This window comes from Bos taurus, unplaced genomic scaffold (genome assembly GCF_002263795.3).
Source record: "Bos taurus isolate L1 Dominette 01449 registration number 42190680 breed Hereford unplaced genomic scaffold, ARS-UCD2.0 Leftover_ScbfJmS_264, whole genome shotgun sequence".
Taxonomy (NCBI): domain Eukaryota; kingdom Metazoa; phylum Chordata; class Mammalia; order Artiodactyla; family Bovidae; genus Bos; species Bos taurus.
Genome location: NW_020191578.1, coordinates 551,525 through 568,559, shown reverse-complemented (window position 1 = coordinate 568,559; position 17,035 = coordinate 551,525). Strand labels below are relative to the sequence as shown.

The following is a 17,035-nucleotide window of genomic DNA, read 5'->3' as shown; positions in this document are numbered from 1 at the left end:
TGGGAAGAACCGACTCATTAAAAAGACCCTGATGCTGAAAAAGATTAAATGCAGGAGGAGAAGGGGATGACAAAGGACGAGATGGTTAGATAATATCCCTGACTCAGTGGACATGAGTTTGAACAAGCTCCAGGAGATGGTAAAGGACAAGGAAGCCTGGAGTGCTCCGTTCCATGGGATCACAAAGAGTCAGACACAACTAAACGAGTGAACAACTACTTAAGCCTGATTTCTATCTTGCCATTTTGGGAATGTTCTCATCATCTATTATTTTTTCCCCATAGTACTCTGGGGAAAATAGGCTGATTTGTCTATTAACTTCTTAAATAATATTCAAATATAACTTTTGATTGATTCCCAGATCCTCAAGTTATAACTTTATTTCCTTCATAGCTTTGAGTTTTTCCTGCTTTCACAGACAAGCATCTGCTTAGTCCAGCTGATCTGCTGGGTGTCCTTTGAGCACACCTTTTCTTTCCTTTTGATTGTCCTGCCCAGCTTGCTCTTTCTGCTCCCACTTCTTGTACAGACCTTATCTGTCACTTACTTCAAGTATCACTGTGAAGACTTGGGTCAGGTGTTATCCCTTCTCTGAAAGTGGGAAGCTGAGTGAGAGATCATCAAATGTCTTTTTAAGAGACACTCTTTCCTTGATGAAAACAAGTCCTGTGCCTTCACCTCCTGGGCTACCAGCTCTCACACCTGTGTGTCTAGCACAGACCTTCACACCTGCATGTACAACTGCACCGTGACACCACTGGGAGGTCATCTCAGCTTGTCCATGAGCGAAGTTCCCTAAACCTGCATCCACCATCTTCCCCAGCTCAGTAAATGGAGACCCTGTCCTTCCCCTTCCTCACCCCAAACACCACAATCTCCTCTTCTCTTACAGCCACACCCATCCTGTCAGCAGGTCTTTCGGACTCTGCCTTCAACATGTGCCTGGAGTGTGACCCCATAGCTCCATTCCCACTGCTCTCACTCTGGTCATGACCACCATCATCTCTCACCTCGATTACTCTGGTAGCCTCCTCACTTGTACCACCCTCACCCTTCCCCACTTACTGTCTGTTTTCTGTAATGCACAGGAGTGATTTCTTAAAACCTCAAACCAGGTCTGTCCCCCTCCTCCTGTTACTGGAGTGCCACCAGGCTCCTTCTGCTCTGTCTCCACCCTCACCCCCTCATTCTTACTCAGCTCTGCTCTCCTGCCTCCTTGTCCTGAATGCCTTGGGCATCTCCCTGTGGCCCCTGCACCCGCCCCTCCCTCTGTGAGGAGCAGCCTTTCCAGGTCTGCCTAAGCTCCCCCCTCTAGATCTGCTCAAAATCCCTCTCAGCAGAGCCCTCCCCCTGCAGTGTGGACGCACTTCCCTCCTTCACTCTCCATCCCCCTAAGCCGGCTCCCTTTTCCTTCCTGTCCTCAGTCCTTGTGCTCAGGTTAATTTTCCATATAATCTGTCTTCCATCATGGAAAGAAACTCTAGGACCTTTGTTTCTTCAAAACTGAGTTCATTGTGCCCAGAGCAATGCCTGTCATACAGCAGGTCCTCAGTAAATATCTGTTAAAATGGTCAAACACATAGATGCTGTGCAGAACTACAGAATGAAACAAATAAAAAACACTGAAAGTTTTTTTTTTTTTTTTTTTAACGTTCAAGGTCACAGTTTAGTTACTCTGACTTATACCCACTACTCTAGCTTCCCAAGTGGCTCAGTGGTAAGGAATCCACTTGCCAGTACAGGAGACACAAGAGATACTGTTTCGATCCCTGGGTCAGGAAGATCTCCTGGAGGAGTAAACAGCAAACCACTCCAGTGTTGTTGCCTGGAGAATCCCATGGACAGAAGAGCCTGACAAGCCCTAGTCCATGAAATTACAAACAGTTGAATACGACTTAGCAGCTTAGCATGTATGCACGTTAATCAAATACTTGTATGAGGAACTAATGCTAAAAGTGTAAGATGGTAATAGAATGCATTTTATATCTTATTCTTTTTCCCCTTTTCTCTCTATATAGGATTTACAGCTTTTGGAGGAAGGAGATCTAACTGAGATAGGAGATGGAGGAACCCCGCTGAGTGAAGGACAGAAAGCCCGGGTCAGCCTCGCCAGGTAAATGGGGTTTCAGTTGCCATCCTGCCCCTCCTCCTCCACAGCTCCTAGTGGATGTGAGCACACAGACCCCGCTCACTGGGTGGGCCTGTGTGAAGCAGTCTCTTGGTCCTTTCCCTGGGCTTGTAGAAGGAACCTAGAGTTGTTAGACACCATCATGATTCAGAGATGAGACCCAGGGAATGTGTAGTATCCTCCTGACATCTCTCTACATTTTCTAGAGCCATGTATCAGGACGCAGACATCTACCTCCTGGATGATCCGCTCAGCTCAGTGGATGCAATAGTCAGCAGGCACTTGTTTGAACAGTGAGTTTGCTCCTGTTTTCTATCATTTCTTCTTTCCAAGAGCCCTGTAGAGATGAGGGAAGAGAGCTCAGGAAGATTTTTGTGCTCCAGGAGACTCAGCTCCCTCTGCCCTGGTGTCGCTCCCTCCCCTCCCTTCCCTCCACAGAAGATCCATCGTAGAGAAATCTTGCATCATGATGAGGTCAGGACAGGAAAACACAGCAGGTGCTTCCAGTGTGTGGGGGCCAGTGGGGTCCGTGCTTTAGGGAGTGACAAGTAGATGGCAGTTTCCCTCCTGCTACTTGCAGTTGATTACCAGACACTCCGGGTGGATCCAGACGCCAGGAATAAGTAAGATGATGTAAGGTTTTAAAATCAGAGAGAGAGACTCTATAACCTGGTACTTGGCTGCTAATTTTTTCCTCTATCATTTGCTTAAGGCATGTTAGAAGCGAAGTTTTCAGTACTGACATAGGGCTTCCATGGAAAGACCCTGTTGGTTTTTGCTTGTTATTCTATCACTTTGGAAATAAAGTCTTTATTAAGTCTAGACTTAATAAAGGCTAGAACTTGAGAATCATTTATTCCACATTTGAATATGATTTCAGTCATTTCATGTTATTTCATGGATGCTTACTAGAATTAATACTTAGACCTACAATGTAGAGTCACCTATAATCTGGCTTAAGTCTTGACTCTCATTCCTGTTTCTAAAATGTAGAATTTGTCAGTGGCTCCTGGTTGGCTATACAGTGACTAAAGTAGCACAACTCTGATTCTTTTCTGTGTATAATGTGTCCTAACACACACTGACTGAGGCCTCTTGTGGAGTCTAGTCTGGCCTTTTTGAAAGCCTTGTGAACTTGTTTTTTTCCCTAAAACAGCCTTCACATCTCCCCCACAATCAGGTCGCTTGCTGTTGTTCACTTTGTTAAAGCCAATGAGCCTTCCAGCTGTACTTATTAACTCCCTGCTGTGTGCACTGAGATCAATGCCCTTACAGATGTTACTGCACAAAACCTTAGTTTATAAGGAGGACGGTGAGCCAGGAGAGGGGAAGGACCCACATTGGGCAGAATAAGGGAGACTAGGACGCCCAGCTCTCATTCCTGCTTCTAAGGAACGTGTCTCTACATGGAGCTTGTTAAGACAGATGCCTGGGGGAAAGCTCAGCAGAGTCAGAGTTTAGAATGTTTTTTTTTTTTTTTTTCAAGTATATAAGCTTTTATTACAATAGATTTCATTTTTTTTATTTTAGATTTTTTTTTTAATTTTATTTTATTATTTAACTTTGCAATATTGTATTGGTTTTGCCATATTAGAGTGTTTTAATACAGGATACTAAGTGCTGAATGTAAAGTGGAAGTGTCAGCTGGGGGCTTTCACTGAAGTTGGAAAGCTCCCTGTGCCCAGGGCTGGGCGGAAAGTACTGAAGCAAGAGTAGAAGCTCAGGTGTGGAGGGAGGAGGAAGTAAGGCTGTGAGGAGGACAGCAGGCAAGTCCTCTCCTGGAGGAGGCGGGGTGTTCAACAGGGAGGAGCTATTTGGGAATTCTCTCTGTCAGGTCCTGTGTTAGTTTCTAGCACTGTGTCTGTCCAGGCTGCTCTCACAGGACACCAGAGCTGAGTGGCTTTAGAAATAACAAGTTTTTATCTCATGGTTTTGGAGGCTGGGAAAGTCCAATTCAGGGTGCTGAAAGATTCAGTCTGGTGAGGGTCCTATTCCTGTGGCCTCATGTGGTGGCAGAGGTGAGGGAGCCATGTTGGTCTCTTTTATAAGGACACTAATCCCTTTCATGCAGGCTCCATCCTCATGATCTGGTCTCTTCCGATGGCCCCACGTCCTAATACCAACACAGTGGGGATTAGGTCTCAGTGTATGACTTTTGAGGAGAAAAACATTCAGTCTATAGCAAGTCGTCACAGATGGAGGTGCTCAAAAAATAGAAATTAAATTTCTCACAGTTCTTGAGGCTACAGGTTCATGGTGTGGGTGGTTCAGTTTCTCCTGAGACCTGTCTCCTTGGCTTCTACCCACATCCCCGCACTGTGTCCTCACATGGTCTTCATTCTGTTTACATGCAACCTGTGTCTCTGTCCTTTTTTTTTAAAAAACGTTTTTTATTGAAATATAGTTGATTTACTATATTGTGTTAATTTCTTTGTACAGGAAAGTGACTCAGTTATACACACATGTACATTCTTTTCCATAATGATTTATCTCAGAAAATTGAATATAGCTCCTGTGCTATACCATAGGACCTTGCTGTTTATCCATTCTACACATAATAGTTTCCATCTGCTAACCTCACCTGAAATTCCGAGCCCATCCCTCCCAACCACCTCCTTCCACCCATGCAACCACAAGTCCGTTCACTATGTCTGTGAGTCTGGTTCTGTTTTGTAAATGGGTTCATTTTTGCCATAGTTTAGATCCCACATATAAGTGATATGATATTTGGCTTTCTCTTTCTGAACTTACTTCACTTAGAATGATAAACTTCAGGTCCATCCATGTTTCTGCAAATGGCATTCTTTCCTTTTTATGGCTGAGTAGTACTGCCTTGTCTAATGTCCCACATCTCCTTTATCCCCTCATTTGTCGATGGACATTTAGGTTGTTTCCATGTTTTGGCTACTGTGAATGGTGCTGCTATGAACATAGGAGTGCATGTCTTTTTGATTTATAGTTTCATCCAGATATATGCCCAGGAGTGGGATTACTAGATTATAAAGTAATTCTACTTTTAGTTTTCTGAGGAACCTCCATACTGTTTTCCATAGTGCCTGCAACAACTGATATTCCCACCAGCAGTGTAGGAGGGTTCCCTTTACTACACAGCCTCTGAGCCATTGTTATTTTAATGATGGCCATTCTGACTGGTGTGAGATGATAGCTCATTGTACTTTTCATTTGAGTTTCTCTAATAATTCACAATGGTGAACTTTTTTGTCATGTGCTTTTTGGGATCACTTCATGGAAAATAGATGGGGAAACAGTGGAAACAGTGTCAGACTTTATTTTTCTGGGCTCCAAAATCACTACCAATGGTGACTGCAGCCATGAAATTAAAAGACACTTACTCCTTGGAAGGAAAGTTATAATCAACCTAGATAGCATATTGAAAAACAGAGACATTATTTTGCCAACAAAGGTTCATCTAGTCAAGGCTATGGTTTTTCCTGTGGTCATGTCTGATGTGAGAGTTGGACTGTGAAGAAGGCTGAGCGCCGAACAATTGATGCTTTTCAACTGTGGTGTTGGAGAAGACTCTTGAGAGTCCCTTGGACTGCAAGGAGATCCAACCAGTCCATTCTGAAGGAGATCAGCCCTGGGATTTCTTTGCAAGGAATGATGCTGAACCTGAAACTCCAGTACTTTGGCCACCTCATGCAAAGAGTTGACTCATCGGAAAAGACTCTGATGCTGGGAGGGATTGGGGGCAGAAGGAGAAGGGGACGACAGAGGATGAGATGACTGGATGACATCACTGACTCGATGGACATGAGTCTGAGTGAACTCTGGGAGTTGGTGATGGACAGGGAGGCAATTCTGCGATTGATGGGGTTGCAAAGAGTCGGACACAACTGAGCAACTGATCTGATCTGATGTGTCCTTTGGAGAAATGTCTATTTAGTTCTTCTGCCCGTTTTTTGATTAGATTTTCTTGTTGTTGAGTTGTATGAGCTGTTTGTATATTTTGGAAATTAAGCTCTTGTTGGTCACATTTGCAAATATTTCCTCCCATTCTGTAGGTTATCTCTTCATTGTGTTTATAGTTTCCTTTGCTGTACAAAAGCTTGTAAGTTTGATTAGGTCCCATTTGTTTGTTTATTTAATTTAAATTTATTATTTATTTATGGCTGTGCTGGGTTTACGTTTCTGTGAGGGATTTTCTCTAGTTGCAGTGAGCAGGGGCTACTCTCTAGCTGTGGTGCGTGGACTTCTCATGGCGACGGCTTCTCTCGTTGCAGAGCCCAGGCTCTAGGGTGTGTGGGCTTAGTAGTTGTGGTTCCTGGGCTCCAGAGCACAGGCTCAGTAGTTGTCGTGCATGGGGCTGAGTTGCATTGTGCATGTGGGGGTCTTCCTGGACAAGGGAGGAATTCTGTGTATCCTGCAGTGGAAGGTGGATTCTTTGCCACTGAGCCACCAGGAAAGTCCCCATTTGTATATTTTTGCTTATATCTCTATTGCCTTAGGAGACTGACCTAAGAAAACATTGGTATAATTTATGTCAGAGAATGTTTTGCCTATAATCTCTACTGAGAGTTTTATTGTGTCACATCTTATGATTAAGTGTTTAAGCCATTTTGAGTTTATTTTTGTGCATGAGGAGGGGTGTGTTCTAACTTCATTGATTAACATGCTTGTGTCTCTGTCCTTATGTCTTAATCTACTCTTCATCTAAGCAGAGCCGTCAGATTAGATTAGGTCTAGTATAATTAAGGGTAATGATTACCTCTTTAAAGTCCATGACACCAAATTCTAAGGTACTGACTACTAAGGTGACCACATATGAATCTGAGGGGACGTGATTGATTTATAGCAGGTCCAGAATAGCAAAGTAGAGACTTCAGCAGAGTCAGCAAATGTGAGAGGGAGGCCTGTGAGGAGCTCTGGGCTCGGGACACTAGGAGCTGACTAGGATCTAGGATTCCACATCCACTAAGTGGGTGTTTTTAGACTTTGGTGGAACCTACCTTGTATAAAACGTGCTTAGTGTTGGGGTGATAAAAGAGTTGTGGAGATGGATGGTGGTGATGGCTGCACAGTAATACAAATGTACTTAATGCCACTATATGGCTAGATGGTTAAAATGGTGAAGTTCATGTTAGGTATATTGTAACACACATACACACAAACCTGCATAGTAGCACTTAATCTTTGAGAACACGAGAGAACAGAGCAGATGACACATGGCATGGTCTCCAGCTCTCTGATCTGAGCCCCCTTTCCCAACCTGTCTTATTCATGATGATGAATTTTCTCTTAGAGAAGTGCCTTGTGTCTTGTCATGAGTTCAGTGACAGGAGCTTGTGCTGTGACAAGGATTCCCCACCTCCACCCTCCTGGCATCCTGAGTAGCTCAGCCTCTTTGTTCCCAGCACCCCACCCTGAGCTCACAAATGTGTGTCACCTCACCTTGTGAGCATCTGCACAAGTTCTGCATCAGGGCAGGAATAGAATCTGCTGGTCATTACATCTGTGTCACAGGGAGGGGAGAGCAAGGCATTTTGATGCCAAATACAGTGTGCTGATCACAGACGTTCTCCTGAGTTCTTTTTCAAACACTGGAGATATTTATAAAATCCTCTCAAATATTTTGAATATATCACTTTGGCTATATAGTTGATAGAAGCAAGCTTATGACTGTTGTTTGTAATCGGAACCACATTCTCTACGGAAACTTAAAGCAGAGGGTGTGAAAGCAGTTTAGGAAACCACTCAGCAGAAACTGGAGAGTGCTTTCAAATTAAGAGAATCAGAGGGAATATGCTGTGAGATATGGTGGTGAAGCTTAGTCATGGGGATGGCTTTGTATTAAAAGTGAATGAGTCACACTTCTACTTGCCGTTAAGAGTTTCCTTTAGTCATGAATTTATATCCATGGTCACTGAGGTTCATGACTTTTACAGATTTATGCTGTGAACATAGTGGATTCTATCAACTGTGGAAGGTGAGGGCTTTACCTGAACTGATGCAGTCTTACCTGTGTCCAGCCATGGATCCCATCCTAGTTCAGGCCTACATCACTAGACACCTGCCTCCTACATCATCAGGTCTTGGGGTCTGTCCTGATCAGACTTCCACACAGCTGCCTACACAGTTCACCCACCTGCTCCAACCCTTCATGGACATTCCCCCGCCCCGCCCCGCCCCGGAAGCAGCTCCAGGTCCTCAAACAAACAGGCTTCTTTGTCGTCTGCCCCCATAAGCCTTTCCAGGGGTCCTTTCTCACTCCTGTCTGTCTGTACATACTGGTCCCTCTGTCCCAGAGCTAGGGAGCAGTGCCCCAGGACACAGAAGGAAGGTGGAAGACGGGACCTGCCATTCCCACCTACTCCTCCAGGGGGCGCCCGTGTCCTCTGTCTTCCCACAGTCCTCCGCCGGAGCGCTTGACTGTTTATCAGTGCCCCCTACCCATAAACTGTGAATACCGGAAGTTGCCTCAGCCCAGCATGTTCTGTCCCAGGAACCCTGCACCTGCTATGCCTTCTTCCAGAATTTTTCCCCAGAGAGTCTCCAGGCTCCCGTGTCTCTACATCTAAGACAGCAGCTCCCCTTGTTTTTCCTTCAGAGCACAAGGCACACCCCAATAGCGCATTTTCTGTACTTGTTCAGTGTGTCCTCTACACGATGCAGAATATTATCTTCTATCTTGACCTGTGGGTGGATCTTCAGCACTTAGGACAGTGCTTGGCTCCTCAACAAACCTCTGCCGATTGAATGAATGGAGGTGGACTCTGTCTGTCTGATTTGTATCACCTCCACCACAGGATGTGTTCCCTCTTAATACAACCCTTATATAACATTATATGTGGGATTATAGAATTAACACAGCCTTTATATAGGAATAACTGTTATACAACTGGTTGCTGACTCAATCATTTTTATGGCAAGACTTGAAAATCTTTAAAATTTTGGAAAATAGTGTATTTTTCTAGTGATTTGGATAAAAGCATTATTTAGGGAAAAACCAAAGCCATCAACTGATCACTTCATTGTAGTTATTTGCATTGCCTCATCTGTGATAGGATGTTAGGAAGAAACCATATTAAAACTTTTGGGTTGGTTCATCTTGGAAATAACACCCCATCAGATTTGATTAAATCCACCTTTAGGGACAGGGGATGAGATGGTTGGATGGCATCACTGACTGAATGGACATGGGTTTGTGTAGACTCCAGCAGTTGGTGATGGACAGGGAAGCCTGGTGTACTGCAGTTCATGGGGTCGCAAAGAGTCTGACACAACTGAGTGACTGAACTGAACCGAACTTAGGGACTCAGTCGCTCGGTCATGTCCGACTCTTTGCAACCCCATGAATCGCAGCACACCAGGCCTTCCTGTCTATCAACATTTCCCAGAGTTCATTCAAACTCACGTCCATCGAGTCAGTGATGCCATCCAGCCATCCCATCCTCTGTTGTCCCCTTCTCCTCCTGCCCCCAATCCCTCCCAGTATCAGAGTCTTTTCTGATGAGTCAACTCTTCGCATGAGGTGGCCAAAGTCCTGGAGTTTCAGCTTTAGCATCATTCCCTCCAAAGAACACCCAGGACTGATCTCCTTCAGAATGGACTGGTTGGATCTCCTTGCAGTCCAAGGGACTTTCAAGAGTGTTCTCCAACACCACAGTTCAAAAGCATCAGTTCTTTGGCGCTCAGCTTTCTTCACAGTCCAAATCTCACATCCATACATGACCACAGGAAAAACCATAGCCTTGACTAGACGGAGCTTTGTTGGCAAAGTAATGTCTCTGCTTTTGAATATGCTATCTAGGATGGTCATAACTTTTCTTCCAAGGAGTAAGTGTCTTTTAATTTCATGGCTGCAATCACTATCTGCAGTGATTTTGGAGCCCAAAAAATAAAGTCCAACACTGTTTCCACTGTTTCCCCATCTATTTCCCATGAAGTGATGGGACCAGATGCCATGATCTTCGTTTTCTGAATGTTGAGCTTTAAGCCAACTTTTTTCACTCTCCACTTTCACTTTCATCAAGAGGCTTTTTAGTTCCTCTTCACTTTCTGCCATAAGGGTGGTGTCATCTGCATATCTGAGGTGATTGATATTTCTTCCGGCAATCTTGATTCCAGCTTGTGCTTCTTCCAGCCCAGCTTAGGGACTATTGGCAGGTAATTATGAATTAAGGAGAAAAAATTCTGTTTGAAAGCTTTAGTACTAAGTTTGAAAAGGTGTTGATCAAGAAGCTTAGTTATGAACGCCGAGCTAACACATGTCAAAAGGTAAAAATGAATCCTTTTAGACTTAACAAGTGATGGTGTATGTGTTTACATTCCAGGGTCTTGTTTCTGATCACAGATTCAGTGTCCAGAGTGTCCCGTTAAGAGTTTCTGTTCTGAGTCCAAAGCACATGACCATTTGTGGCTAGGGAGGAGTGGAGAAAGGGGCTGACGTTTACTGAGTGTATTGGTGGTTTGATTTCTCAGAACGTGTGGATGAGTTCTCATTGACCTTGTTCTGAGATGAAGAGACTGAGGTTTAGTCTTTTGTCCAATGTTGTCAGGCTCCTGAGAGGGACTGAGCTGAAGTCTGCTGCCTCAAGACTCTCCATCTGACTCACTCACAGGCTGAGCTCTAGCCCAGGTTCCTGAGATTTTCTCTGTGAAGAGCTGGGGCACCCAGAGTACCTGCCTGGAGCCCTGCCTGTGGTCACTGGGGCCCAGATTCACCCACTTGCTTCCCTGGAGGCATTGTGGACCCTGTGGGATGAGACTGGGCCCTAGGGGTTTACATTTGAAATGTAGAAGTAGTTTTTTTTTTTTTTTTTTTTATTGTGAAAAAAATATAAGGTTCAATACTGAGGGTGTTTTGACTAAGAGAACTGGTGGGTGCTCTGAGCCATTGGGTGATTTCCACTGTGATTTGGACCATTTGGAGTCTGTTCTTTTACTTTCATGTTTGGAAGTTGTTCAGTCCTAATGAAAGAAGACTTGCTTCCTGGATGGAACTGAGCATGTTGTAGAGACTGATGGAGCCCCGCTGGCATTCATTTTCTATCTAATATTCTTTGGGAACAAGTGTCTAGCAAATACACTCTGACAAGTGTATTAAGAATCTATTAATTCTTTGTTGTGAATATTTACTTCACTAATTGTAAATAATCTCCTTGAAAGCTAAGAATGTACAAATTTTTAAATGACATGGATCCCTCTTCTCCTATTCCCAAATAGCGATAAAATAGTGTTTTAGTTTAGTCAGGTTTTGAAATCTCAGTATTACTCAGTTGTTTTCCTTTATAAAACATGGAAATAATTGTTAAGCTGAGTTTTAGAGGAGAAGACTTAGCTGTTAGTGCCTCCTTCACTGAACTGGTTTAAAAAAATTTTTGTAGCACTCAATTCAAATTTGCTCCTGATAAATTTAAGAATCTGGAGTTGAGCTGTAGGAGTTGCTTGTATATTTTTGAGATTAGTTGTTTGTCGGTTGCTTCATTTGCTATTATTTTCTCCCATTCTGAAGGCTGTCTTTTCACCTTGCTAATAGTTTCCTTTGATGTGCAGAAGCTTTTAAGGTTAATTAGGTCCCATTTGTTTATTTTTGTTTTTATTTCCAATATTCTGGGAGGTGGGTCATAGAGGATCCTGCTGTGATGTATGTCGGAGACTGTTTTGCCTATGTTCTCCTCTAGGAGTTTTATAGTTTCTGGTCTTACGTTGAGATCTTTAATCCATTTTGAGTTTATTTTTGTGTATGGTGTTAGAAAGTGGTCCAGTTTCATTCTTTTACAAGTGGTTGACCAGATTTCCCAGCACCACTTGTTAAAGAGATTGTCTTTAATCCATTGTATATTCTTGCCTCCTTTGTCGAAGATAAGGTGTCCATATGCGCGTGGATTTATCTCTGGGCTTTCTATTTTATTCCATTGATCAATATTTCTGTCTTTGTGCCAGTACCATACTGTCTTGATAACTGTGGCTTTGTAGTAGAGCCTGAAGTCAGGTAGGTTGATTCCTCCAGTTCCATTCTTCTTTCTCAAGATCGCTTTGGCTATTCGAGGTTTTTTGTATTTCCATACAAATTGTGAAATTATTTGTTCTAGCTCTGTGAAGAATACTGTTGGTAGCTTGATAGGGATTGCGTTGAATCTATAAATTGCTGGGCATACACACTGAGGAAACCAGAAGGGAAAGAGACACGTGTACCCCAATGTTCATCGCAGCACTGTTTATAATAGCCAAGACATGGAAGCAACCTAGATGTCCATCAGCAGATGAATGGATAAGAAAGCTGTGGTACATATACACAATGGAGTATTACTCAGCCATTAAAAAGAATACATTTGAATCAGTTCTAATGAGGTGGATGAAACTGGAGCCTATTATACAGAGTGAAGTAAGCCAGAAGGAAAAACATAAATACAGTATTCTAACGCATATATATGGAATTTAGAAAGATGGTAACAATAACCCTGTGTACGAGACAGCAAAAGAGACACTGATGTATAGAACAGTCTTATGGACTCTGTGGGAGAGGGAGAGGGTGGGAAGATTTGGGAGAATGACATTGTAACATGTAAAATATCATGTAAGAAACGAGTTGCCAGTCCAGGTTCGATCCACGATACTGGATGCTTGGGGCTAGTGCACTGGGACGATCCAGAGGGATGGTATGGGGAGGGAGGAGGGAGGAGGGTTCAGGATGGGGAACACATGTATACCTGTGGTGGATTCATTTTGATATTTGTCAAAACTAATACAATTATGTAAAGTTTAAAAATAAAATAAAATTTAAAAAAAAAAAAAAAAAGAATCTGGTTGGATTAATTGATTTATGTTTATGTAATTGTTATTATTGATTTGGCATTTAAACTAAGGATCTTTGACTGCTGTGTGGTCTTTGTCTCAATGTTTTCAAAATATAAGTTTTCCGTTTGAGGCCCTCCATTAATGTGCTTTTGCCCTTTTACATTTATAGGTGTATTCGGCATGGCTTGAAGAAGAAGATCACAATTTTAGTTACTCATCAGTTGCAATACCTAAAAGATGCAAGTCAGATTCTGATATTGAAAAATGTAAGTTTGTGGAATAGAAGTCTGTGGAATTTCTAGCACTCAGGTGTGTTGAAGGACAGACCTCCTTTCTGGTCACTTGCCTTGGATTAGTGGTAAACACCCTCTTCTCCCTCAGTTTTTCATCCCCTTCTTCTCAGAGCTAATGTTCATGCCTTGGAGGATGAATCTAAAGCCCTGTAGAAATGTCATTATTACACTCTAAGCCATATAAACCTTAAAGTGTATAACATTGAAACCACAGGGTTATTGAATCATCCCTGCTCTAATAAAATTTCTTAAGGATAATGATGTAATTTATTTAGAACTTTTTATTTTCCTCTTCCGTGACTTTAGTCAAAGTGTATTACATAGAAATTAGAGATTCTATGATCTGTTGGTATCCAGGTGATTGTCATACCTAGGTTGCCTAAAAAGCATGTTCCATTAACTCCAGAAGTGAGTTTGGGTAGCCGAGCACCCGGGTCAGAGATGCCCACTCTGTTGGTGTCTCCAATTGCTGGTCTCACTGCCCAGGTCTCTTGTGTGTGCAGCAGGAGGACAAAGCTCTGCCTTCATGGGGCTCCTGTTCTTATGGGGATGGATGTGACAAAGAGGGAGTGAGGATGACATCCTGGCTGCCACCCTGAGGAGCTGCTGCCTCACGGGGTCTGAGTGACATGAAGGTGGGGGCCATGTAGTCACCTGGGGGAGGGTTTGAGGCAGGGGGTGCTAAGGAAGGAGCTTACCTGACAGGTTGGAGGAACAGCAGGAAGACCAGCGTGTCTGACGGGAGTGAGCAGGGGGATGGGAGGGAGCTGGTCTCCGAGCTGTGGGCAGGGACTGAAAGTGGGATGGAAGTCTTGGATGGTTCAGAACAGAGCAGTGATGTGGTCTAATATCAAATATGAGAGATTTCTCTGATGGTCACTTGAGGGGTGACAGCAGAAGCAATTTCAAGTCTTAGTAAACCTGAGAAGACAGAAGTGTGAGCTCAGGCTAGAGTATCAGCTTCTAGAGCTGCCATGACGAAGTACTGTGAACTGGGTGACTTCAGCAGAAGTTTATCGTCTCCCTGTTCTGGAGGCTACAAGTCCCAAATCCAGGTGCTGGCAGGGCTGTGCTCTCCTGAAGGCTCCAGGGAGGATCCTTCCTTCCAGCTTCTGGTGTTCACCAGCCTTCCTTGGTATTCCTTGGCTTCTAACTGCAGCACTGTGGTCTCTGCCACTGATGCCACATGGCCATTGTCCTCGTGTCTGAGTCCCTTCTCATAAGGACATCAGTTATATTGGATTTAGGGTCACATCCTAACTTGATTGCATCTGCAAAGACCCTGTTTCCAAATAAGGTCATGTTCACAGGTGTCACATTTGAACTTATCATTTTGAAGAGGGGGCACCATCCAGTCCACAGCTCCATGGTTGGGAGGTGGGGTGGAGATTAGTGAGAAGTTTTCAGACTTGGTGGTAGTTTGGCTCACTACTTGGCTCATTTATCTCTGGGCCGCAGTGCCTTTGTCGTTAACCCCTGACTGTTCCACAGGCCCTTGGTCAGATTCCTGATTTATGAAATGAATCTCTGCTCCAAGATTATTAAAATACAGAACCTCTATCTCTCTAGAAGCAGTTCCATGTGTGGATTCTTCTCCACTCCTCTAGGAATGGGGGGAGGGGCTAAGGTTTTTCAAGCTTGGAGCAGTTGATTTCATGCAGAGGGGTGATTCTAATGTGTAAAACCCAGTGTTGACAGGGTTATGAGCAGAGGCTCAGTGGGCAGGAGAATAACCTATTTAGCCAGTCCCTAGATGTTTTCAGTTCAGTTCAGTTCAGTCGTTCAGTCATGTCCAACTCTTTGCGATCCCATGAATCACAGCATGCCAGGTCTCCCTGCCCATCACCAACACCCGGAGTTCACTCAGACTCACGTCCATCGAGTCAGTGATGCCATGCACCCATCTCATCCTCTGTCGTCCCCTTCTCCTCCTGCCCCCAATCCCTCCCAGCATCAGAGTCTTTTCCGATGAGTCAACTCTTTGCATGAGGTGGCCAAAGTACTGGAGTTTCAGCTTCAGCATCATTCCTTCCAAAGAAATCCCAGGGCTGATCTCCTTCAGAATGGACTGGTTGGATCTCCTTGCAGTCCAAGACACTCTCAAGAGTCTTCTGCAACACCACAGTTCAAAAGCATCAGTTGTTTGGCGCTCAGCCTTCTTCACAGTCCAAATCTCACATCCATACATGACCACAGGAAAAACCATAGCCTTGACTAGACGGAACTTTGTTGGCAAAGTAATGTCTCTGCTTTTGAATATGCTATCTAGGTTGGTCATAACTTTTCTTCCAAGGAGTAAGCATCTTTTAATTTCATGGCTGCAGTCACCATCTGCAGTGATTTTGGAGGCCAAAAAAATAAAGTCTGACACTGTTTCCCCATCTATTTCCCATGAAGTGATGGGACCGGATGCCATGATCTTCATTTTCTGAATGTTGAGCTTTAAGCCAACTTTTTAACTCTCCATTTTCACTTTCCTCAAAAGGCTTTTGAGTTCCTCTTCACTTTCTGCCATAAGGGTGGTGTCATCTGCATATCTGAGGTTATTGATATTTCTCCCAGCAATCTTGATTCCAGCTTGTGTTTCTTCCAGTCCAGCGTTTCTCATGATGTACTCTGCATATAAGTTAAATAAGCAGGGTGATAATATACAGCCTTGACATACTCCTTTTCCTATTTGGAACCAGTCTGTTGTTCCATGTCCAGTTCTAACTGTTGCTTCCTGACCTGCATACAGATTTCTCAAGAGGCAGGTCAGGTGGTCTGGTATTCTCATCTCTTTCAGAATTGTCCACAGTTTATTGTGATCCACACAGTCAAAGGCTTTGGCATAGTGAATAAAGCAGAAATAGATGTTTTTCTGGAACTCTCTTGCTTTTTCCATGATCCAGCGGATGTTGGCAATTTGATCTCTGTTTCCTCTGCCTTTTCTAAAACCAGCTTGAACATCAGTAAGTTCATGGTTCATGTATTGTTGAAGCCTGGTTTGGAGAATTTTGAGCATTACTTTACTAGTATGTGAGATGCTTCCTTTGAGGATACTACCCCCAGTTTTACTACTAACAAAACAACTATCTGTCCACTGATGAGCATCCCTGGATGAATTGGGGTCCCTCCTCACTGTCTGTTCCCTCTCTCACAGCAGAGGGGATATGGCTGCCCACTTATCCCCTCAGAATTGTCAGCGATTAGCTGCTGAGTGAAATTGCTGTCTTTGTACTTCTAGTCATTTCATTGTTCATATTACAGATATGAAGTGGTGAGTGGTGATTTCCTTAAAGAGGTGTGTGAATTTTGCCTCCCAAGTGGAACAAGACACAATATATCCTGCATAATTTTCTAGTTCTGCTGTATTAGATGGTACCCATATGCTTCATTCGGTTTCTCCCAGTGGCTCACCTCAGAACATAGGATGAGAGGGGTCCTAGCTAGGGTCCTGGGCCATCTTCTTCCACCTGAGCTGCCTTACCCAGAGTTGCTCTTATTTGATGAGTTTTGCATCCTGAGATTTTTTTCCCCTAATGTTTTGTTTGCCACTGAGTGATCAGCTGCATCTTGTTTCAGGGCCAGAAAATAGTGAAACAGCTGCACATTATTCTATATGACTTTGTAAGGGAGGGAAACTGTGCAAGGATGTGTCAGTTCAGTTTAGTTCAGTCACTCAGTCATGTCCGACTCTTTGTGACCCCATGGACTACAGCATGCCAGGCCTCCCTGTCTGTCACCAACTCCCCACACATGTTCAAAGAACATGATTAGACTGGCTGTAGTTTAATCAGCTGCCTGATTGGGGAAGCCTGGTTAGCTACTTGTGGTTGGTTGATGCTAAGTTTTTTCTTGGATCTGTGTACAC

The 17,035-nt window shown here is 43.7% G+C and overlaps 1 protein-coding gene across 1 annotated transcript in view; it reads left to right on the top strand.

Moving 5' to 3' along the window:
* LOC100848700 (ATP-binding cassette sub-family C member 4) overlaps positions 1 to 17,035 on the top strand; it is a 164,021-nt gene that overhangs the window by 51,704 nt on the left and 95,282 nt on the right. The window contains exons 12-14 of the mRNA XM_024989169.2: positions 2,019 to 2,113; positions 2,335 to 2,421; positions 13,059 to 13,155. Of these exons, the coding sequence (XP_024844937.1) occupies positions 2,019 to 2,113; positions 2,335 to 2,421; positions 13,059 to 13,155 (279 nt within the window). The remainder of the gene's footprint in view (positions 1 to 2,018; positions 2,114 to 2,334; positions 2,422 to 13,058; positions 13,156 to 17,035) is intronic.